General features: G+C 45.4%; 1 protein-coding gene across 2 annotated transcripts in view; it reads left to right on the forward strand.

Moving 5' to 3' along the window:
• The window catches only part of HPRT1 (hypoxanthine phosphoribosyltransferase 1), a 39,650-nt gene extending 24,937 nt beyond the window's left edge, over positions 1–14,713 (forward strand). Inside the window, exons 4-9 of one of the 2 annotated variants that reach the window (XM_034649916.1) lie at positions 2,420–2,485; positions 5,935–5,952; positions 8,024–8,106; positions 13,163–13,209; positions 13,415–13,491; positions 14,010–14,713. In XM_034649916.1, coding sequence (XP_034505807.1) covers positions 2,420–2,485; positions 5,935–5,952; positions 8,024–8,106; positions 13,163–13,209; positions 13,415–13,491; positions 14,010–14,057 — 339 coding nt within the window. In that variant the 3' untranslated portion in view covers positions 14,058–14,713. The remainder of the gene's footprint in view (positions 1–2,419; positions 2,486–5,934; positions 5,953–8,023; positions 8,107–13,162; positions 13,210–13,414; positions 13,492–14,009) is intronic. The other variant, XM_034649917.1, reaches the window with a different exon arrangement.
• The last annotated feature ends 8,144 nt before the right edge of the window (positions 14,714–22,857 follow it).

Consider the following 22,857-nt stretch of genomic DNA (forward strand, 5'->3'; position numbering starts at 1 on the left):
TCACCATAGTCTTTGGATCATGGGGTTTTTTTCCCTGACTCCATACTTTTTAGTGCTGTCCTCTGTTTAAAAAAAAAAAAAAGTCACTTGGAATTGGACTGTAATACCAAACTTCAACAGAAGGTGTCACTATCTACTTTGATACACAGTGTAAATCATTCTCTATGACTCACTCCGCTGGAAAGCTTCAGGTTTTGTGCAGCGGTTTTTGTGTGTGTGTGTTTTGTTGTTGTTGTTTTGTTTGTTTTGCTATTATTAATCACTTCTCTGTGTTTGAAACTCTGGGTTTTAAGTTAGTTGGAATGAAGGGTGTCTGTAATTTCCTTAAGATGAGAAGTCATATGCTAGATTTTTTTCATATCAGAAGTCATACTTAGATCTGTTTAGTTTGCAGCACTGAGTAGTTTCGGCCCAATTGTGTTTTTCAAAAATGACACTCCACAAAAAATGGACATGTATATAGAAGCATATGTTGAGGAAGTATATATAAGTAAAAAGCCTTGTTATCCCCATTCTCACCGCTCATAGGTAATTGATGTTATAAATTTGTCTAAAATGCTGAACAAAAGTGGTTTCATAGGCAACGCATTGCTCTACTACTTGGTGTTTTTAATTCCCATTGCTCATGTCCATGTGTATAGATTTTCAGATTCTTTTTAGTAGCTGCACGGTCTGACCTTGTGCAGTGTGGATGAACTTAATTTAAATAGGTCCCTGTTGATAGACTCATTGGTTGTCTCCATTTTTTCTTTTTCTTTTTTTTAAGATTTTATTTATTTATTTGACAGAGAGCTAGAGAGAGAGAGAGCGCGCGCGTATAAGCAGGGGGAGCGGCAGGCAGGGGGAGAAGCAGGCTTCCCGCTGAGCAATGAGCCATGCAAGGCTCCATGCAGGGCTTGATCCCAGGACTCTGGGATCACAACCTGAGCGGAAAGCAGACGCTTCACTGACTGAGCCACCCAGGCGCCCCTCCAGTTTTTCTTTTTTATAAATAGTTGATACAGTGAACCTCCTTGTATGTACCTTCACATATTTCTGAGTGTTTTTATAGCATTGATTCCTGGAAGTGGGATTGCAGGGGTGAATAGCACACATGCTCGCGATTTTAATAGGTATCGCTGTACCATTTTCAAAAGAGGTTGTACCAGTTTATTCTCTCACCGAGAGTGCTGTTTCCCCTCATTTTTGTCAACGTATATCATCAGGCTTAAGTTTTGCCTGTGTGAATGGGTGAATGGTAGAATCACATGGTTTTAGTGTTTGTTTCTTAGATACCATTTTATGTGTTCTGGCCTTCTCTTCTGTGAATTGCCTATTTGTGTTTGTTCTTCATTTTCCTATTGGCTTCTTAGTCTTTGAACCCAACATATAATAGGAATATTTGTTACAGATCTTTTCTTTTGGTTTGGGTTCATGATATGCTGAGGTTTTTACTGTTTCTAAGAATGTGAAAATATTTCTTCTACATTTTCTTCCAGTCTGCTTATGGCTTTATTTTTTACATTTAGATTTTAATCCATCTGGAATTTATTTTTGTATATGCTGTGAGGTAGGGATCGTACTTTATTTTTTCCCCCAAACGAGTAACTACTTCGTTGAATAATTCATCTTTTCCTTACTGACTTAAAATACCATCTTTCTCATATACTAAATCCTCATATATTTCTAAGTGTGTTTCTGGGCTCTATTCTGTTCCTTGGTCTCTGTCTATTCCTGGGCTGGCACAACATTGTTGTAATTGTTGTAGCATTGGTATGGTATGCTCTCTGGTAGGGCAAGTCTCAGCTCTTTTGTTCACCTGCTCTTTGGCTCCAGTACAGTCAAGTAATGATCATTATCACCACCAGCTACAATAGATATGGAGGATTTCCCTCTGAAACTCCTGTAAGGGTTTCTGCCGGATTCTGTGATAACAGAAAACTGAGAGCCTAAGAGGTAGGCCTCAAAAGACTGCTCATCAGACCTGGTTTTCCAGACTGTGCTGAAGATGACATGCGCCTGGGCTAGACTTTTGAGGGCAGTAGTTTTGGGGTTGAGTATGCTACAGACCAGAGCCTACAACTTGCTTGATTCATGGGAATGGTCCAGGGCCAGAACCGGGCATCTGTCATGCTAATAACTTCCTTCATGGTTCAGAAATTACCGTGACTGAAGATGGGTAGCTGCTAGGATACTGCCTACTCGAAAATGTGTGTGCCCTACTTTTAGGACTTAAATTTTAACTAATCTCTAGTTGGAAGTTACCTAGTTCATTTCTTGAAATATAATTCTTATAATTTGTATCATTTAGCATATCATAATGTGGCGACATTAGATAGCTAACTTCTTAAATCTTCTAGTTCCCATTTGATAATTTGAAATGTGCGTGTGTACACAAAAGAATAGACATAGGTATTTATATCTTTTTTTTTTTAACTAGAATGACCAGTCAACAGGGGACATCAAAGTCATTGGTGGAGATGATCTCTCAACTTTGACTGGAAAGGTATGTGTCTTGAAGGGGAACAAGAGAGTTCTTTTGACTTCATGCCAAGAGTCAATTAGTAACACTGTGCTTTATCACTAAGAGGCAGTTTACACAGTTATTTATGCACTTAAACAAGGGCTGTTTAACCCTTGGAAGCAATCTAAGTTAGCTGTCTTTCCCTAGATCACATAGCAAAGAGGCAGCAGAAGCCAACATTAAACTTAAAGTCCATATCACAAAGTACTCCTGCCTTTCTCTGTGGTGATCTAATTTGGAATTCTTCAAAAGTGTATCTATTTTGGGGGGGGAAAGACAGTCTTCTTTTTAAAAATAGACTCACACAGCAGAACATGTAGGGTAGTATCACGTAGTAGCTACGAAAGTGTGGGTTCTAGAGATGGGCAGCTTTTTATTTTTCCCTTATGTAAATTCTACCCCCAACGTGGGGCTCAAACTCACGACCCCAAGATCAAGAGTTGCATGCTCCACTGACTGAGCCAGCTAGGCGCCCCAAGATGGGCAGCTTTGATTCGAAGCCTGGCTCAGTACTTCGTCTGTGTGACCTTGGGCAGATTATTTCACCTCTTTCTCTCCTCTGTGTAAGGTGGGGACAATAATGGCAGTCCCCTCACAGAGTTCAGAGCAGTAAGTGAAATAATGCATGTAGACCTCTTACAACGGTTTTTCTGGTAGTTCGAATACTCAGTAAATTCCAACATACTACTATTTTAAGAGTTCTCAAAAAGAGTTTTCTAAATACATCAAGATTGTTCCAGTATAGACGGTTGGCAGAAATGATAGAGATATTAAGATATGTGAATATTATTCTTGTGATACATTGAAATGATTTTCGAGTAACCAGTGATCGGTGATAGATGGATTTTTTTTTTTCAGTTGCCAGTTAGTTTTTTATTTATAAACACTGCCAGATATAAAGGCATAATCTCATAAAAGTTTCACAGTAATCCCACGAGGTAGCTACTATTAGCCCTATTTTATGGATCAGGAAACTAAGACTACGCAAACTTGTCCAAAGTCACGCTGCCAGTAAGTGGTAGAGCTTGAATTTAAATGCGGATCTTTCTGGCCTCAAAGCTCTTTTCTTCCTCTGGCTTTTAAATGTTTACAGCTTGACTGAGGATCTAGTAGGAAACTTCAGCATACAACACTTGGGTCAAAACCTCTTACCCATATCAGGGTCCTGCCAAACTAATCTTGTCCTCCTCAGCATCTTTTGAAAACTTCAAAAGAGAAATTATAATCTGTTGACTCTTTCCACTTCCTGCCCATCCTGTATACCACTGCCAGACCTGTTCTTCCCTTTCAGCGTGCTTTGCCCATATTTAGAAGTCATTTGAAGCCCTTACTCCTATAATCAGTTTTTAGTGCTGGAAGGGGCCTGGTCTGCACGGCCTCCCGGGATTCCATTTGACCTTGCCTTTCCCACCTAATGGCTATATCCTCCTACATACATGGCTTTGTGATCTTAAAAGGTCTCTTTCTAAAATAATTTTCTTTTCATGATAGTCACAGTAGAGCACATTTATTGTGGCAAAAAATCAAGACATCGAAGTTGGGTGAAGTTATTTCTTGGTGGTGAGATTGTGGGTTATTTAGACTTTCTACTTCAGTCTATTTTGGGGGGACACTGTGTGCAGATACATATGTATATAAATATTTCCCCCCTTTTTTCCATTTAGTGGTTGAGAATATGGGCTTTGGACCCTGAAAATACCTCTACCACTTGGCTAGTTTTTTGACTTTAGGCAAATCATTTGACCTCTGAGCCTCATTCTTTTCCTTTATGAAGTAAGAATGTGGCTGTTTGACAAAAAATAAGCTCTCAATAATGGTAGAAATTCTCATTCTTTATTTTTAAAATAGTATTGAGATCATAGTCTAGATTCTACAGTTTCATTTTGGATAAATATTTCATCTCTCTGGATTGTGATTGATTTGTACAAACCGTCTCATATTACTAGAAGTCTGTGATTATGACATAATCAAGATCGTGGGGCTACTTAGCATTAGAGTCAAGACTAGAATCCAGTTTCTCTGTCTCATAATTCAGTGCTCTTTTCAGACTGTAACTCCGTCCCATGGTGTACATTGCTGCAGCAGTGAGCCACAGGTAGGGTGGGAGAGTGTTATCCTTCTGACGGGCTAGCTCGGGTAAAGAAAATGTTGAGAAAGAATCGTATAGTAAGTAGGTGGTAAAACGACTATTGGTCCATTAATTGATTATATTCAGTTTTACTAAAGATTGAGATTGCAGTATCTTGGAAAGAGACCGGGTAGTTGTCAGAGGAGGGAGGGGTAAATGATAATACAAACTGTGGTAGTAATATTATGTATATTACAATATACACGCAAAATTATACCTCATGCAGGATGAGGTTTAAAAAAAGGTCCAATATTTCTTTCTTGCAACCCTGTGGATCTTGTGTGCCCTACCTTGGTAACCACTGACTTGGGAGAATATATAGAACATTAAAATTCTCACGCAATAGGTATGTGACGAAGAAGTGAGAACTAGAAATACACGATAGAGCATGAATCTTTCCTGTGACGGTGATTATAAGCAGTATACTGAATGCTGCCTTGTTCCTATAGCTTGAGAGCAGATAGGACTCTTCTCTGCCTCGGAGGTAATTGTTAGATGGTTCCTCCTGTAAGGGCTCTTCCAGCTATACCATTCTGAGAGGTAGAAATTGGGGTGAGGGGCGCCTGGGTGGCACAGCGGTTAAGCGTCTGCCTTCGGCTCAGGGCGTGATCCCGGCGTTATGGGATCGAGCCCCGCATCAGGCTCTTCAGCTATGAGCCTGCTTCTTCCTCTCCCACTCCCCCTGCTTGTGTTCCCTCTCTCTCTGGCTGTCTCTATCTCTGTCGAATAAATAAATAAAATCTAAAAAAAAGAAAAAAGAAATTGGGGTGAGGGTTTGTGGTGGAAGGAAGCATTGGCACCTTTCTTTAGTTGAGTCCAAGAATATGAACACATCCAGAAAATACAGATCGGTTTCAGCCTAATGAGGGAGTGGGTTTTGAATTGGGTTCCGTATGATAAATTAAAGGCATGATTTTGGAGTTCTGGTACAAATTATAGTTCTTGACTATTAGAGTTGGAAGATATATACTAACTAGTTCATGTCCCTTATTTTACACGTGGTAAACTGAGGCCCAGAGAAATTTCGTGATTTGCCCAAGATTAAACCTCTGTTTAAAGTAACGAGACTTTTAAAAAAATGAACATACAGGTCAAATTTTGTTTTTAAAAATTTCACTGCAGTGAAAATTTCACATTAAAGAGTTCCAAATCCCAGCAGATGGCCCATTGTTTAAATCAGGGTTTGAGATAGGAAAGTATCTTAAAAACAAGAACTTGGATGGGTTTGTTACAGTGTGATTTGAGTTATAATTGGGAACACTGTGTGATTCACTGTACTGATTTTCATTTCTTTTTCTTCTAGAATGTTTTGATTGTTGAGGTAAGTTCTACATACTTTCAATATAGTGTTTATGATTTTCTAACTCAGTGTGCACAATCCTAAAGGTAATGGGATTTCCAGGGGAAGAAATTCCTCGTCATCAATTTTAACAGTGCGCTTGTGTTATAAGGCAGTAAGGTTGGTTTTTTGTAAGAAATACTTAGTAATTTATTTTTATTGGATAATGGGAAAATGTTGGTATATTTCTTCCCCCTCTCTTCTGGGCTTCAAGGTTTTTCCTTTGTTTTAAAGTTGATACACATCATTCCCATGTGTATTTTTTTATGGTTCTATTGCATGTGTGTATCCATATGCAAAACATTTTGCGATTCTCTCTTATATCTTGTTATTTTCACTCATAATAAGTTCTGAGGTTATTCATGTTGAGACGTACAGTTAGTTGGCCTAAAATGCAAAATTGCAGTGTATGAATCCACCAATTTATTGCCCTATGAATAGGGGAGTCTCCCAGTTGTCGTGCTATAACAGGGCTGCTGGGAGCACCCCTTTGCGGTACTTGGCGTGCACTCGTGTAAGTTCCCTCTGGATGCAGACAGTGACCGGATCGTAGAGTTGGTACATTTTCAGTTTTACTGTTATTGCCCAATGACTCAACAGAGTGGTTATATGCTTTATACCCTCACCAGTAGAATGAGTTTTCACTCTAATGTAAAATGTTCAAGGCTTAAGAGCACCAGTAACCCCCAATTCATTTTTGTTGTTATTAATAGAAACTTCAGCTTATGGATCAAAAACTAACCAGATGACACTGTTTTCAAAGGATTCCTGTACATGAATATCCCTGGGAACTGGTTGCTTGGGTTTTTTTGTGTGTTTTTTTTTAAGTGGGCTTCACACCCATCATGAGCCGGTCGCAGGACTCAAACTCTCAACCCTGAGATCAAGACCTGAGCTGAAATTAAGAGTTGGACGCTTGGGGCGCCTGGGTGGCACAGCGGTTAAGCGTCTGCCTTCGGCTCAGGGCGTGATCCCGGCGTTGCGGGATCGAGCCCCACATCAGGCTCCTCTGCTATGAGCCTGCTTCTTCCTCTCCCACTCCCCCTGCTTGTGTTCCCTCTCTCGCTAGCTGTCTCTATCTCTGTCAAATAAATAAATAAAATCTTTAAAAAAAAAAAAAAAAAGAGTTGGACGCTTAACTGACTGAGCCACCCAGGCGGCCCTGGTTGCTTGTTTTTAAATGTAGATTCATCACTTCCACTTCAGATTGATTTTGTCTGGGGTAATGCCACCTAACAAATGACCACAAATTTAGCAGCTGAAAACAACACGTGTTCAGTGTCTCCGCTTTCATGGGTCAGGAGCCTGAGTACAGGGTAGCTGGGTCCTCCGCTCAGTCTCATCAGGCTGAAGCAAGGCTGGGGCTCCTGTCTCTCCCAGGGCTCCTCTTCCAAGTTCATGTAGGTTGTTGGCAGAATTTAGTTCTTGTGGTTGCGGGCCTGAGGCCCCGCTTTCTTGCTGGCTGCTGGCCAAGGGTCGCTCACAGCTTCTAGAGGCCAACCTCATGTCCTTGCACATAGCCCTCTCACGTGGCAGCTGACTTCTTCAAAACCAGCCGGAGGTCCTCTCTCCAGTGTGCTACAACCACCTGAGAGAGCATAACTAATCACAGGAATGACCGTCGCAGCCCGGAACTCGGCATGTTTCACAAGTCTCCAGCCCTGATGTCCCCGATGACTCAGACCCCGCTTTGTGAAGCACCGCTTTATACCGTCCACGGGGCATTTTCACTGAAGAGCATCGGGTTACGGTTCAAGAAGTATTTTCCCAATTAGAGATGGATTTGTTTTGAATAATGTCCTACTTTTGACTAAATAGCTAAGATTCACTTTCATATTAAGTCATTTTATGTAGTAAAACCGTATTAATTTGGATACTTTCAAGATGGCATAAAGCGGTGTTTCTCAGAGTGCGGTCTATTAACCACCTGCATCCCAGAGTTGGCTACACTGAAAAAAACAGCATTATTCTGTTTACACATGGGGCTTTGGTATTTCATGTTTATATGACTCAGTTTTATTTGCTATTTAAATGTCTTGTCTTTTTTTTAAAGGATATAATTGACACTGGCAAAACAATGCAGACTTTGCTTTCCTTGGTCAAGGAGCATAATCCAAAGATGGTCAAGGTCGCAAGGTATGTAGGTAACATTTTGACAGGATATTTTCTTCTTTTGAAACAGGATTAAGTAATTAATTGCTTCTTTGTAAGGGTAAACTGTCTCAGCTTGTTTTATCTTCAAAAAGTAATGTGATCTCAAAGAAGACTCAGTAAATATCCTTTGTAAATAATTTTGTCATGTGTCAACGAGGCCCTTCATTGCAGTCATCTTTTCCTTAATATTATGAACATTTGGCTTTTCAGCATGCTAATGATGATATCAACTTACCTTGGGTAGCATGGTAGAAGATTTGGGACTTTTCTTGAAGAACTGAGACCAAGGATCCCACATTGGGTTTAGGAAGTGGTAGGAAGGGGGGCGGTGCTTCTGAGGGTCCGGAGCTCCTGAAATTGAGTGATGTCATGACGGCCTGTGCCAGCCTCACCCCCGGGCCCTACCTGTGCTGTTTGGCTTTTACTTTATTAGTTCTACCTTTGTTTCTAGTTTAATTATATTTAATTATAATTACAGCTTACTCCCTAACAACTCCAAGGGAGCACTGCTACTCCTGCTTTACAGATAGGGATACAAAGCCCTGGGGAATGGTTCAGAGGCACAGTGCCTGGCACACTAGAGGGGTGAGATTTGAACCCAGGCAACCCGGCTCACAGTTCTTGCTTTATTTACCACCCTAAGTTTTCGATAGGGTAACACCTGGGGTGGTTTTGGGGTGTTTTGGGTTTTTTTTTTTTTTTGACTTTTGCAATTGCATCTTTTAATTTTATTTTATTTTTAAAGATTTTATTTATTTATTTGACAGAGATAGAGACAGCCAGCAAGAGAGGGAACACAAGCAGGGGGAGTGGGAGAGGAAGAAGCAGGCTCATAACGGAGGAGCCTGATGTGGGGCTTGATCCCATAACGATGGGATCACGCCCTGAGCCGAAGGCAGACGCTTAACCGCTGTGCCACCCAGGCGCCCCGCATCTTTTATTTTTAAATCTTTTATCACTCTATAATTTTGGTGTAGGGGTCAGATAGTAATCTAATTTTTTTTTTTCCGAAATGATTAACTGGTTTCGACAAACCCCTTTTAAAGAACCCGAGTATCCCATATGGAGCGTCTTGAATCAGAGTAAGCCTTCTAACGAATCATCTCTCAGCGGTTTGTCCTTTGGGGCTTCTCTGATTGCTGGTGCCCGTGTGGCTCAGTCCCTTTCCGTGGATTTGGGACGGGTGTGACGAGAGGGTATCTATCCGCAATGCACTCTAGGGCATTAGGTAGCTTCCTGTAAGCCAGTCCGTGCACTTGCTTATTTCCGTCCTGTGGCATGGGGTGTTCTGGAGCCTTGGAATATTCTTTTGTCCCTCTTTCCTGGAGTATGCTGTGGAGTTGAGATAGACTGCCTCATGAAAGAGGGATTTCGTGTTGCTGCAGGTGTGGAGGGCTCAAAGAGTACATAGGTCATTTATTTCTTGGTGACAGAGTTGGCCCAAGTCGGTGTTTCTTAACCTTCTTTTTCTTTTTCTTTCTTCTTTTTTTTATAAGGTAACCTTTTTTTTTTTTTTTTTTTTTAAAGTTTTTTTTTNATTTTATTTATTTATTCGACAGAGATAGAGACAGCCAGGGAGAGAGGGAACACAAGCAGGGGGAGTGGGAGAGGAAGAAGCAGGCTCATAGCAGAAGAGCCCTGATGTGGGGCTCGATCCCATAACGCTGGGATCACGCCCTGAGCCGAAGGCAGGCGCTTAACCGCTGTGCCACCCAGGTGCCCCAAGGTAACCTTATTTTTTTAAGAGATTTTATTTATTTATTTGACAGAGAGAGAGAGAGACAGCCAGCAAGAGAGGGAACACAAGCAGGGGGAGTGGGAGAGGAAGAAGCAGGCTTCCCGCTGAGCAAGGAGCCTGATGTGGGGCTCGATCCCAGATGCCAGGATCACGCCCTGAGCTGAAGGCAGACGCTTAACGACTGAGCCACCCAGGCGCCCCTTAACCTTCTTTGTCTTAATTCCTCCCTCACCATAGGATTTTAGTATCACAGATATATATAGCTAAGCATTTTAACTTAAAGACTGTTAACTGATAGGAATGGCAGATGGCAAGCAGCTTGTCAGTTTTGTGAGAAGTGAAACATGTAGCTGCTGTGCGACTCCAGCATTTGCATTTATCCCAGAGAAATGAAAACTTGGGTCCTCATAGAAATTCACCTGTGAAAGGTCATGGCCCCAAACCAGAAACAACCAAAATGCCCCCCTGTGGGTGAATGGCTAAACAAATGCGGAGTACCCTTCCATGGAACCCTCCTCTGCTCTGCGAGGGAACATGTTGTGGGTCCACACGACAGCCTAGGCGAGCCTCGGGGGAATGGTGCCAATAAAAGCCAATGTCGAGGGGCGTGGAGGGGGGGCTTAGTTGGTTAAGTGCCCGACCCTTGATCTCAGCTCAGGTCTTGATCGCGGGGTCGTGGGTTCAAGCCCCAGGCTGGGCTCCTCGCTGGGTGTGGAGCCTACTTAAAAAAAAAAAGCCAATCTCAAAAGGTTACCTACTATATGATTCCATTTATGCAACCTCTCCACACATGTGATTAAATTGCTTAGAAGTACACACACACACACACACGAATATGTGTGTGTAAGACTGGTGGAATCAGGATAAGGTCAGTTCCCCAAAGTCCATGTCTCGGTTGTGGTGATGTACTGGTTATGTGAGCTGTTCGTATTGGAGGAAACTGGGCAGAGGGCACATGGGACCTCCCTGTGCATTTTTCTGACTTCCTGGGAATCTATAATTATTTCAAAATGAAAAATTTGAGTAAGCTGTGAACATTGGACTTTATAACTATATCTGCTTAGTAACTTTTAATATAGGCACAACTCAGTTTACTGTCCTTTGCTTTATTGCACTTTGCAGATACTGTGCTTTTTACAGATCGAAGGCTCGTGGCATCCCAGCATCGAGCAAGTCTGTAGGCGCCAGTTTTCCAACACATTTGCTCACTTCATGTCCCTGTCACACTTTTTTAAAAGAGTATTTATTTACTTATTTGAGAGAGCAAGAGAGAGCACAAGCAGGGGGAACAGCAGGCAGACAGAGAAGCAGGCTCCCCGCTGAGCAAGGAGCCCCACGTGGGGCTCCATCCCAGGACCCTGGGATCATGGCCCAAGCCGAAGGCAGACGCCTAACTGACTGAGCCACCCAGGTGCCTCTCTCTGTCACATTTTGATAATTCTTAGAATATTTCAAACTTTTTCATTATTATTATATTTGCTGTGGTGATCTGTGAGCAGTGATTATGACTCCTGAAAGCTCAGATGATGGTTAGCATTTTTTTAGCAATGAAATGTTAAGATATGTACGTTTTTTAGACGTGATGCTATTGCACACTTAATAGACTGCAGTGTAGCATAAATGTAATTTTTGTGCACTGGGAGACCAAAACATTCATTTGACTCCCTTTACTGTGATATTTGCTTTATTGCGGTGGTCTGAAACCATACCCGCAAGATCTCTGAAGTATGCCTGTATAGTTTATTTACTTACACAAATTGTTAAAAAAAGAAAGAAAGAAAGAAAGAAAGAGAAAGAAAGAAAGAGAAAGAAAAGAAAGGAAGGAAGGGAGGGAGGGAGGAAGGAAGGAAGGAAAGAAAGAAAGAAAAGAAAGAAAGAAAGAAAGAGAAAGAAGAAAGAAGAAAGAAACATACCTGTGCTTGTGTCCCATCCCCAGCAATTCTGATGTAATTGGTCAGGGGTGTGGTCTGGGTATCTGAGTTTTATTTTGTTAAAGTTCCCATGTGAGTCTCATGTGTAGCTAAGGTTGAAAATCACTTTATGTCCTTCCCAGCTTTTTTTTTTTAAGATTTTATTTATTTATTTGACAGAGAGAGACAGCCAGCGAGAGAGGGAACACAAGCAGGGGGAGTGGGAGAGGAAGAAGCAGGCTCCCAGTGGAGGAGCCTGAAGTGGGGCTCAATCCCAGGACCCCGGGATCACACCGTGAGCCAAAGGCAGACTCTTAATGACTGAGCCACCCAGGCGCCCCCAGCTTTTTATTTTTTAAGATTTTATTTAATTATTTGAGAGAGAGACCAGAGTGAGGAGTGAGCATGAGTGGGGGGAGGGAGAAGCAGGCTCCCTACTGAGCAGTTAGCCCAGTGATGTTCCAGGGGGCTCAACCCCAGGATCACGACCTGAGCCGAAGACAGAGACTTAACCGACTGAGCCACCCAGGCACCCCTGTCCTTTCCAGCTTTTTAAATATATCTATCTAAGTAGGTATAAAATCATACATTTTATTGGGACTGCCCTTAACATATATAAAGGCTATCAAAACACTGTCAGTAGCTTTTCTTAACGGCTGAAAGATTTTAGCAGGTAGTACACACTTGGGTTACGAAAGCTTATGTTAGAAGTGGCTTATCCCTTGGGGCGCCTGGGTGGCATAGCGGTTAAAGCGTCTGCCTTCGGCTCAGGGTGTGATCCCGGCGTTACGGGATCGAGCCCCACATCGGGCTCCCACTGTGAGCCTGCTTCTTCCTCTCCCACTCCCCCTGCTTGTGTTCCCTCTCTCGCTGGCTGTCTCTATCTCTGTCGAATAAAGAAATAAAATCTTAAAAAAAAAAAAAAGAAGTGGCTTATCCCAACTGTGGTTTTTGCTCTCAAAAATAAGTAGTAACTCCTCGAGCATGCTAGTTAGTTTTTAGCCTCACGATCTTCGTAAGCCATGTCGGAAGAGTCCCGAAGGGTGATGCTCACACCTCCCGCACCCCTTTGCAGCTTCAGGATTTGGATTTCCAGGCATTCTGAAACTGCTCGCTGGTGCTCCCCATCCAGTCATCCTTCTGATTCGGTGGCTGCAGCTCTTACAACTGTCAGTCGTGTTCGGGGTGGGCATCGGGCCAGGGCCTCATCTGCGGCGGGAACTCGCTGCTGCCTCGCCCGGTCCCTGTGAGCTAGCTCCCCGTTTCATAGTCTTTCTACGTAGAAAGTGTTCTAGGTGCGGGTGAGACCATGTCTCAGAGCATGAATGTTCTCTTTTGTAATGCCCTGTCATGACTCGGTGCGTCACATGTTACATGTTGTAATTAACAGCTTGCTGGTGAAGAGGACCCCTCGAAGCGTTGGCTATAAACCAGACTGTGAGTGAATTACTTTCTGTCAATCATGTAACCATCTTTAACCTGAACGAGTTTTATATTGAAATGGTTGAGAGTTACTTTAGAGGGTATTTGGGTTTTTTTTTTTTTGTAAGGTTTTAGTATTTGTAGAGAAGGCACATTCATAAGCATTTGATTTGAAAATGATGTTTTCTGTATCTAAATGATGATTTGTGATTCTTTTTAGTTGTTGGATTTGAAATTCCAGACAAGTTTGTTGTAGGATATGCCCTTGACTATAATGAATACTTCAGGGATTTGAATGTAAGTAATGCCTCTTTTTCTCACTCTCATTTTTCAGAACCCATATAAAAATTTACGAAAGAGAAGAATTGTTTTCTCTTTCCAGCACCTCATAATTTGAACAGACTGATGGTTCCCATTAGTCACATAAAGCTGTAGTCAAGTACAGCCGTCCTTAGAGCTGGGACTTGGCCAGGCTGGGGCGACACTTCTTGCTGGCTGCAACAGTTGAACAGCCTTAATAGATAATAACTGTCCCATTATGATTTCAGATGATAGATGTGGTCATAAGTAAGAAATAAATGAACTGGCTTAAGTCTTTTCACTCGGTCTCCTTCAAACACCCCCTTCTGCTCCGTGGGCAGGAGGCCCGAGCGTGTGTTTTCGCACAGGGGTGAGGAAGATGAGGAAGACCCCACCAACCTCTGTCCGGTGAAACCCCCACGGTACCGTTTGCCCGAGCCGTGCGAAATGCTCTTCTTGCCTTTCATTTCAGGATATGCTTTTCTAATGTGAATTTCTGGATTTTTATTTTGTAGCATGTTTGTGTCATTAGTGAAACTGGAAAAGCAAAATACAAAGCCTAAGACGAGAGTCGAAGTTGAGTTTGGAAGCATCTGGAGTCCCATTGAAATCATCGGTAGAATGTTCTAGTTCTGTGGCCAGCTGCTTAGTAGAGCTTTATTGCATGTATCCTCAGAATTTTATCCATTTTGTATTTTAGAAATGTCCGTTGCTGCGTTCTTGAAGTCTTATTTGCAATATGAGCCTGTACACTATCCGTTCTCTTGGCGTGGAGTGTTGTTTGACTCGCGAATGAGAAAAATCTCTTAAACCACACCACTATTGAATGAAAATATTGAAATTGTATCTGTAAGAAACATTTAAAGAGAAGATATATTAGTTTTTTAATTGGTATTTTAATTTTTATATATTCAGGAAAGAACAGAGGTGATCGAATATTGTTAATTATATACCACTGTGTGTTTAGAAGAGTAAGGAGCAGTTTTCATATCAGTGACAGCATTGACAGGATTGTTTTGTTGGCTAAACCATACATCTTGGAATTATTTTACTGTGTCGGTAGTAGTTAACTGTTTCCTCGAGCTTGTTCAGATGATTTCCGGTGAATCAGTGTCAGCAGTTCCTTTTAAATACAAATCAAATTCCAAAAAACTGTTACCACATTTTGAATTCTTCAGTGTAAAAATCCTCACAATAAAGGCTGTCTCTTTAAAAGAAACCATGCATACCTATCATTTCTCTGCAAATTAACCTAGTGTCATCTTCCCTCGGTTACCTTTTCCTTGTCTGTTAAGCTTTAGCGGCTATTTTAATTGTAATCTTGACCGAGCCCAGCGAGCAGTGATGACCAGGTAGAATGCGCTGGTGAAGCTGGTGGATTCCTACCGACGTGAAGTTTCAGACACACAGTACACTTTAGGACGCGTCACGGCACTACGCACCGGGCCTTTCTCTTGGGACCCTGGTTCGGCTCGCCGCGGCTCGTGTAGGTAATACGTCACTGGGAAAAGAACGGCAGCAACGAAACGTCTTGTTTTCTGGGAGCAGGAAGACAGGTGTTCAACCCAAACTCTCTCAAGGCCCTCTTGGCTCCAGGTGAGAGAGGAACCAACGGCCGCGGGAGCCATCTAGCCACATCGATGCCCTGAAAACAAGTTGGCTGTCCTTCCCAGGAACAGTGTAGGGAAGTTGAAGTAATACTGAGTAATGATGTGTTAACGGTCCTGGAACTTCCTGGTTCCTTTCACTTTCGTTATCTCATTTGAGCTTCATAACCCGGGGACATTGGGGTTGGTGCTGACACCCATGGGCATAGCATGCGCCGTAACTCCCCATAACTGGCCTCACGGGGGGCTACCGGTTTGCTAGGCACACGGGCTCCCGCTGCCCATCCCCTTCCCCTCCCCTTTCCAGGGGCACTTCCCACCTTCTGTTAGGTGGAACCATGTGAAATGGCAGTTTCGAGTGGTGTGACCGAAACACGTGCTGTGTGGTTCACATTTGTATGTCTGGCTTGCTGTTTGTCTCCGCTCTCCATGTCTTCTGGAATGCAAGCTCCGTAAGGAAGACAAGAATTTTTATCTGTCTTGTTCACTGATGCATACTGAGTGTCTCGAAGGTACTAGAAGCTCAGATGACCATTGTTGAATGAATGAGTAGCTAAGAGCTCTGGGTTAGACTGTCCTAACCTTATTAGCTCTGTGACATCGGGGTACTGAACTTCGGGACCTGTTTTCTCAGCTGATAGTGGGGACTGTGGTGTCTCTTCACAGGCACGTGGTGAGGAGTACTGATAACGACTGCAGGTGAAACAGGACCGTGGCCCGGGACCCAGCCAGTGCTCCATGAGCTCTGGCTGATGCTGAAAGAAATGAATGTTTTGAGAAGAGAGGTGCACGGCTAGTAAGCGGCAGGGATTTCAGCACATCTGTCTGCTTCTTGCCTCCATAGCATGAGGAGACAGCTGTGTCTCCCGACCCGGCCGAGCTCTAGCTTCTGGTTAGGTCATGTTTTCACTGCTTGGCACACCCGTCAGCTAACAGCCGGGAGCGAAAGGCCTGGGAAGCGCAGCCACTTATGTCCTAAGAAGACGCCTCAGACCTTACTTCACCTGCCATCAGGGCACACGTTTCCAGTGATTTTATTTCCTCACCCCGACTTGCAGCAGATTCAAAGTCCATGTATAGGATGACGGAAGGGGCACGCTGACGGGAGCAGCAGTAATTTCTGGAATAACAGTCTGTCAAGGGAGAGGAAAAGTACTAAAAAGAAAAAAAGCTAAAGCCTCCTGGGGCCCTTCAGTCATTCAGCCTGGGAGCAGCTGGTCACAAATGTCACACATCCCTAATCCTCGGGGCTGCGCTTTCATCACAGACTCGCGTCCTAGGGAAGTTCATGAGGAAAGGAAAATGAAATTTCATTTGCTTGATTTTAAGAGAGAGGGAAACATGGAATCTTACCATCCAAGGCAATGTGGGTGCTTCAAGACCTGGAAAGTTCGAGTGTGCCAATCCCTCCACATGTTCCCCTGTTGTGAATGCTTATATGTGACTGCTGTATGCATCGTGCCTATACACATGGGTAGGTCCCTATTTTAATTCCGGATGTAAAGATGGCCTCGTGCTCTAATTCATTAGCTTGGAGTGTTAGTTAATGTCCTTCTCTGCATTTGAGATTCTAGAAACACACTGGGTGCCCTCCTCTGGGTGCCAGGTACTGGGGAAGACAGGCAAGGTTCCTGGTCTTCTTGTGGGTGTGTGGGTGTGTGTGAGAGAGAGAGGGAGGGAGGGAGGAAAGAGCGGGGTGGGGCCTGAGACTAGGGAGGAGGGCCCCGGCCAGACCCTGGGCGGTCTGCTGGGCTGGGGCGAGGAGCAGGGGTGTCCTGCACTCTGCAGGGGGCAGCCCCTGAGGGCTCTTACATAGGGAGTCGTGATTACGATTTTATTTGCAGTTTTAAAGGCCTGAGAACCTCCAGGCGCAGTCCCAAAAGTAGGCGCAGGGGCTTCGGGAGTCAAACCAGCACCGTCTTGGTTACGGCTGACTCCTGGGTGTCACACGTGGCGCCGAGTGCTTTATATAGTTACTTTTACTTACGGCACATGTCACAGGAGAGACCGTCTCAGAGGTTCCGTTGTCGGGTTAGCGGAGGGGAGGCTGCCAGGGACAGATTGGCTGCCGTTTCTGCCCAGATGATTGCAGTCACATCCCCAGTTCCCATCCTTGTCCCCCGTCCCCCTGTTAGGTTTGGCTCATCCTTCCCATGGCTCCCCACTTGGGGTGAAAGCCCAGGTCCTTCCGAGGGTGGGTGACGTGGGGTTCCCGCCTCACTGCTGCGGGCACCCTGGCCGCACCACCGGAAGCATGCTGAGCTCGCCCCAGAATCGCTCCCTGGCCGCGTGGCCCCTGTCCCCTTGCTCGAGCCCTGGGATGGCTGCTGGCCCCCCGACGGCTGCTCTCCCCGCTTCCGCTCTTGCCCCCTTCTCATTTACCCCGTGCTGTAGGTGGGCCCCTCTTTTCTTACTCTTGGTGTCTGCTTGCTTTTTTTGGATGATAATCTTAAAAATAGAAATCAAGGGCGCCTGCGTGGCTCAGTCGGTGAAGCGTCTGCCTTTGGCTCAGGTCATGATCTCAGGGTCCTGGGATCGAGTCCCGTGTCGGGCTCCCTGAACTCACCCCCGGCCACCTCCGTCCTTTGTCCCTGCTCACTTCACTTGAGCCACACTGCTCTTTTAGTTCCTCAGACCCGCCAGTCCGCCCCCCCTTACCTCAGGGCCTCCGTTCCTGCTGTTCCTTCTGCCTGTCACTCAGTTCCCCAGGTCAGCCAGTCTGGCTCACGGATCAGCCCAGTGAACCCTTCCCTGATCTCCTCCAACAGCCTCAAAGTCGCCCTCCTTGACGTGACCTGTTTCTGTTTTCTCGTCCAGCTTCCCACACCCCCAGGCCCACGGGATGACAGCAAACCGGGGAGGATGGAGGACACGAGCACAGTCGTCCTGTCGCCCCCTACTCCAGCTAAATGACCGCAGGGCCTGCAGCTGTAGGCTAATACAGGAGGCGAGGTCGAAGGTCCCACCGCTTAGCCCCAGCTGGGGAGGCGGCTGCGAACCTGCCTCGTGGGAGACCCCGTGAGACAAGGAGGGGGACGACAGACAGCCTTGCGACAGCTCCTCACACGGCTGCTGGCCTCTCCTTGTTCCTGGCAGGGTCACGGGGTGTCTGAGACCTGGGTCAAATGGCAGTCGACTCTTTACGCGGCCTCTGCGGGTGATGACATCCGTGGCAGTTCCCTTATAAGCACCTGCCCAATGGATCCTTTGTTTCCCTGTTTCTTACCGGGCTTCCCTCCTAGACCCCCAGCCCCGCGAGGGCAGGACCTGGCCCCTCTTCCCTGCTACGTCCCCAGCACCTGGCAGAGGGCCTGGCAAACTACAGTGCTCAAGAAAGATTTGTTGGATAAATGATAGGAAGTTAGAAAGCAAATAAAACATTTAAAAATTACATCTGAATTACCTAGAATTAGAAGCAAAACGTTTTCTCAGGGTGAGCAAAACCAACAACACACCAACAGAATTTTATTTCTTGTAAATACCAGCGAACATTTATTGGATTATTACCATATGCACTGTTAAATCTTTGTGATACCCCTGGGAGGTAGATGATTTTTAATCATCCCGATTTTGCAAATAAAGAAATGCAGGCCCAAAGAGGTTGTACAATGTGCCCAGGATCACACAGCTAGACATGGCAGATGAGGACTTTGAACCCTGGCTGTCTTATTCCAGAACCTGCCCTCTGAGTCCATTACCACTTAACCTTCAGTGCCCAGCTCTTCTGTGCAAACTAATACACTGAGGGCACAGAGAAAAATACTAAGCTCATTGAAGGGAATAATTCCAAATGACTTGTGCATTAAACAGCTTTTTGAGGTCACAGCTGATCATTAAGAATGCACACTGACTTCCTCCAGCACTGGGAACCATTTTCAGAGACAATTATGGGGTTCCTTCAATGTGATCTCTGAATTTTTCTGCTGGCTTATTTTACGATCCCGTGGGCAGCTTCAGACAAAACAACTCTCTGGCATGAAGGATTGTGCGTGTGCTCTTTGCCATTTTTAAATGTGAATTTTATAGATCCTTCAAACCACTTGAAAGAGTAATGATTTTTTAATGGTTTTTCATTATTATTTGTAACTTCAAGCATTACTGATAAAAACTGCCAAATTCTTTCAAGTTTTCTCTTGAGCCTCCTCATTATGATTCATGACTGAAGCCACTTTCAAACTCAGTAGCTTTACAGTAGGACCTCCTTTCCTGACATGTTTCCTCCTCTTGCCTTCGTCGCGACAACATTCGAAAGCTCTGGGCATGAAGCAGGTCAGTTCTCCTGCCCATGGCTCCCTGTGCTGCGCTCCTCCTGCATCTGCCCGCTGGCCCCCGTGTCCTCGTCTGAAGTGCTTCCCTATCTCCTGGCTCCCCAAGACCCAACGGCTTCACCCCGTCCTATCCCTGCCCTGGGCCCGAAGGAGCCAGCCTTTCCAGGAGCCCTGCTTTGTTTTGAGGACCGGTATTAGGAACCAGGATGTGGCAGCTGGCTGCCCTCATCACTGTCGGGGTGCCCTTGCTTCCAGGGGCTCCCAGTGGCCGGAGCCAGAAGAGGGAGCGCGTGCACGCACGTCCGTGTCTATTTCCGCACCTGTATACGCAGGAAGAGAAAGCGTTCACGCTGGGGGATGCTCTCACCCACTTGGAGAATCTGGTTCCATTCACTTCCTTGTTCAACCCTCGTACCATAAAGGACTTAGGGTGCCCGTGACAGGTCCGCCTAACTAGAGCCCAGTGTCTCTGGGCCGATCCTTCTGTCGTAAGCCTTACGGTAGCCCGTCGAAATACTGTTTTGCAGAATTACTTTACTCTCCCTCCCCGTGGTATTCGCCGGTCGCACCGTTGGATTTCCTTGTTAGTGTATTTTATTTAGGCTCTTGTATCCTAGTTGTAATTGATTATTATGGTGGAACATAATAGAGCAATACGAAAAGGTCTTCTCAGAGGTATCTTGTCCCCTCCCCATCCCTGCTGTCCTGTTCCCATGACCCCTGCTTTCCACTCCTTCTCGCACCCACTCCACGATCATCCCCTTCCTGCTCGCTCGTGGCCACCGTGCCTGTGCTGAGCCCAGACTACAGGCAGGCACTTGGCATGCATCGCCACTTTCCTGTTCACGACAGCCCCTCGAGGTAGGTACTAGTAGCCCTGCCATTTTCTTCGGTGAGGGGATCGAGCCCCACAGATGTAAGGACGTTGTCCAAGGTGACATCCTGAGACATAACCTGTACTTCCAACTGGGGTCTGACTCCAGGACCAACATTGGTATCACCTTCTTCTTAAAATTGTCCGGTGCCTCCTCATTCTGGGTCTCCCTGACGCTCGGCACGTCTGAAGTCACCTTTCTGAAAACGTTCTGTGACCTGTTGGAAGCCTTGTTCTGCTCAGGCCTGGTTAGACAAGGGTCACGAGGGGCCGCCTGGCCTTTGCTTGGGACCTGACGGAAGACGTTGCCCTCACTCGATTCCACCCTCCCCACTTTCAAAATGTGTTGACACGTCTTACTTGTAAATGTGGCAACAGCATTTTCTGTAAGAGGTCACTGAGGCTTCATAGAAAACGGTTGTCTGGGAGCACAGAGGTTCAAGGAGCAGCCACATTTGGCACGATGGGGCCTTCCTGTGTCTCGGGCTGTGTGCTAGGCATTTCAGGGATAGCGCTGAATGCGAACGGTCCATGTCCTTGAAGGGCTCAAGGTCTAGGAGGGGAGAGGGGGCAAGGCTCGGTTCAGTGCTGAAGAAGAGGGCACACCTAACGTAATGGGAATCCAAAGAAAACTCAGAACGAGGAAGGGGCGGCAGGGGGGCCTTCTGAAAGAAGCTTCAGGGGGAAGCAGCGTTTAAAATATGACTTTGGAGGGGACGCCTGGGTGGCTCAGTCGTTGAAGCATCTGCCTTCGGCTCAGGTCATGATCCCGGGGTCCTGGGATCGAGTCCCACATCGGGCTCCTTGCTCAGCAGGGAGCCTGCTTCTCCCTCTCCTTCTGCCCCTCCCCGCCTTGTGCGCACTCTCTCTCTCTCTCAAATAAAATCTTGAAAATTTTTTAAAAATAAATAAAATACGACTTTGGAGAACGGGAAAGGTTTGGATAGGCAGACAGAGAGGAAGGAAAGCTGGGGAAAACGTTCTGCTTGGGCAGAGGCATGGGTTAAAAACAAATCACAGGGTAGTGTGGGAAATGGTGAGGAGTCTATTTTGGCCGTGGCAGAGAGGATGTCGAGGGGAGCGATAAGAGAGAAAGCCAGTGGAGTCGACTGGGGTCATTTGAAGGGCTTCTGTATCTGTTAGGATGATCTAGGCTTCCTGTCAGATTGCCCCGCTCACACCGGCTTACGCAGTAAAGGGCACTGGCTATAGCACTGGGGAGCCCAGGGGGAGCCCCAGTCTGCTGGGTGTGATCCCCCCCTCCACAACGATGCCAGGCTCCCACGTGCCTGCCCTGGACCAGCTTCACGCTAAGGCTGCTCCTCCCGTGGTCCGGTGAGGGCTGCCAGGAGTCATCAGGGGGCAAGCTTCGCTGAGAACGGCCTTCTGTGTCAACTTGCTTCTAGAAGTGGTGAAAAATCCCTCCTGGTGTCTCACTGGCCAAACGTCCATTTTGTAGCCAGTCACTGGCAATGGGGGGTGGACTTGCCCTCTGCCCCATCAGGCCCACTTCTGGAGCTAAGATGAGAGTCCCTTTCCCTTGGGACACAGAGCACAAACTCAGAACTTGGTGAAGAGGACGGAGCCGGGATTCGATGCTAGGGAGGCAACCAGCAACCTCTCTGCTCTCAGGTGCCAAGAAAGTGGGGTCTTGGGCTTGGTAAGTGAAAAATGGGGAACGTGGAAAAAATGTGAAGTTGGATAAACCAAAAATATTCCTGGTTTTCATTGAGTCTAAGATGCTATCAACTGTTTATCTATCAGGCAAACAACCTGGTTTCTTCAACAAATAAAGTGCAAGGAGAAACAGGAAGGAAGAAACCGATAGAGGAAGAGAGACCGAAAGAAATCTCAACCAGGAGCAATGTACGGACCTCCTTTAGATCCCAGTCCAAGTCAACTTTAAAATATACGTTTATGACATGAGACAGTTGGAAATGTGAACCCTGATTCAAATATACATTGGTACCAAGGAATTATTGTGGTTTTTAAAACGTGGAATTATATACTGTGGTTACGTTTTTTTTTTTTTAAAAAAGAGTTCTATCTTTTAGAAAATACAGACTAAATTATTTACAGATGAAAACGACTTGATGTCTGGGATTTGTTTCAAAAAAATACAGGAGTCAGGGGAAATAGGTCATGGGCTGGTGATCACTGAAGCTGGGTGATGGTATATGCAGAGTTCAGGATACTGTTCTGCCCTGTTATATATGTTTGAAATTTTCCATGATAAGTTGTTTTTAAGAAAATGGGGTGCCCGGGACGCCTGGGTGGCTCAGTCGTTAAGTGTCTGCCTTCGGCTCAGGGTCATGAGCCCAGGGTCCTGGGGTGGAGTCCCGGGTGGAGTCCCCTGCTCAGCAGGGAGTCTGCTTCTCCCTCTCGCTCTGCCTCTGCCTGCCGCTCCCCCTGCTTGTGCTCTGTCTCTCAAATAAATAAATAAAAAAAGAAAACGGGGTGCCTGGCTGGCTCAGTTGGCGAAGCGTATGATCTCGGGGTGGTGAGTTTGAGCCCCATGTTGGGTGTAGCGATCACTTACAAATAAAATCTTAAAAAAAAAAAAAGGAAGAAAAACAAGTTACCGGGATAAGCCTAATTGAGAAGGTGACATTTG

This window comes from Ailuropoda melanoleuca, chromosome X, assembly GCF_002007445.2.
Source record: "Ailuropoda melanoleuca isolate Jingjing chromosome X, ASM200744v2, whole genome shotgun sequence".
NCBI classification, from domain to species: domain Eukaryota; kingdom Metazoa; phylum Chordata; class Mammalia; order Carnivora; family Ursidae; genus Ailuropoda; species Ailuropoda melanoleuca.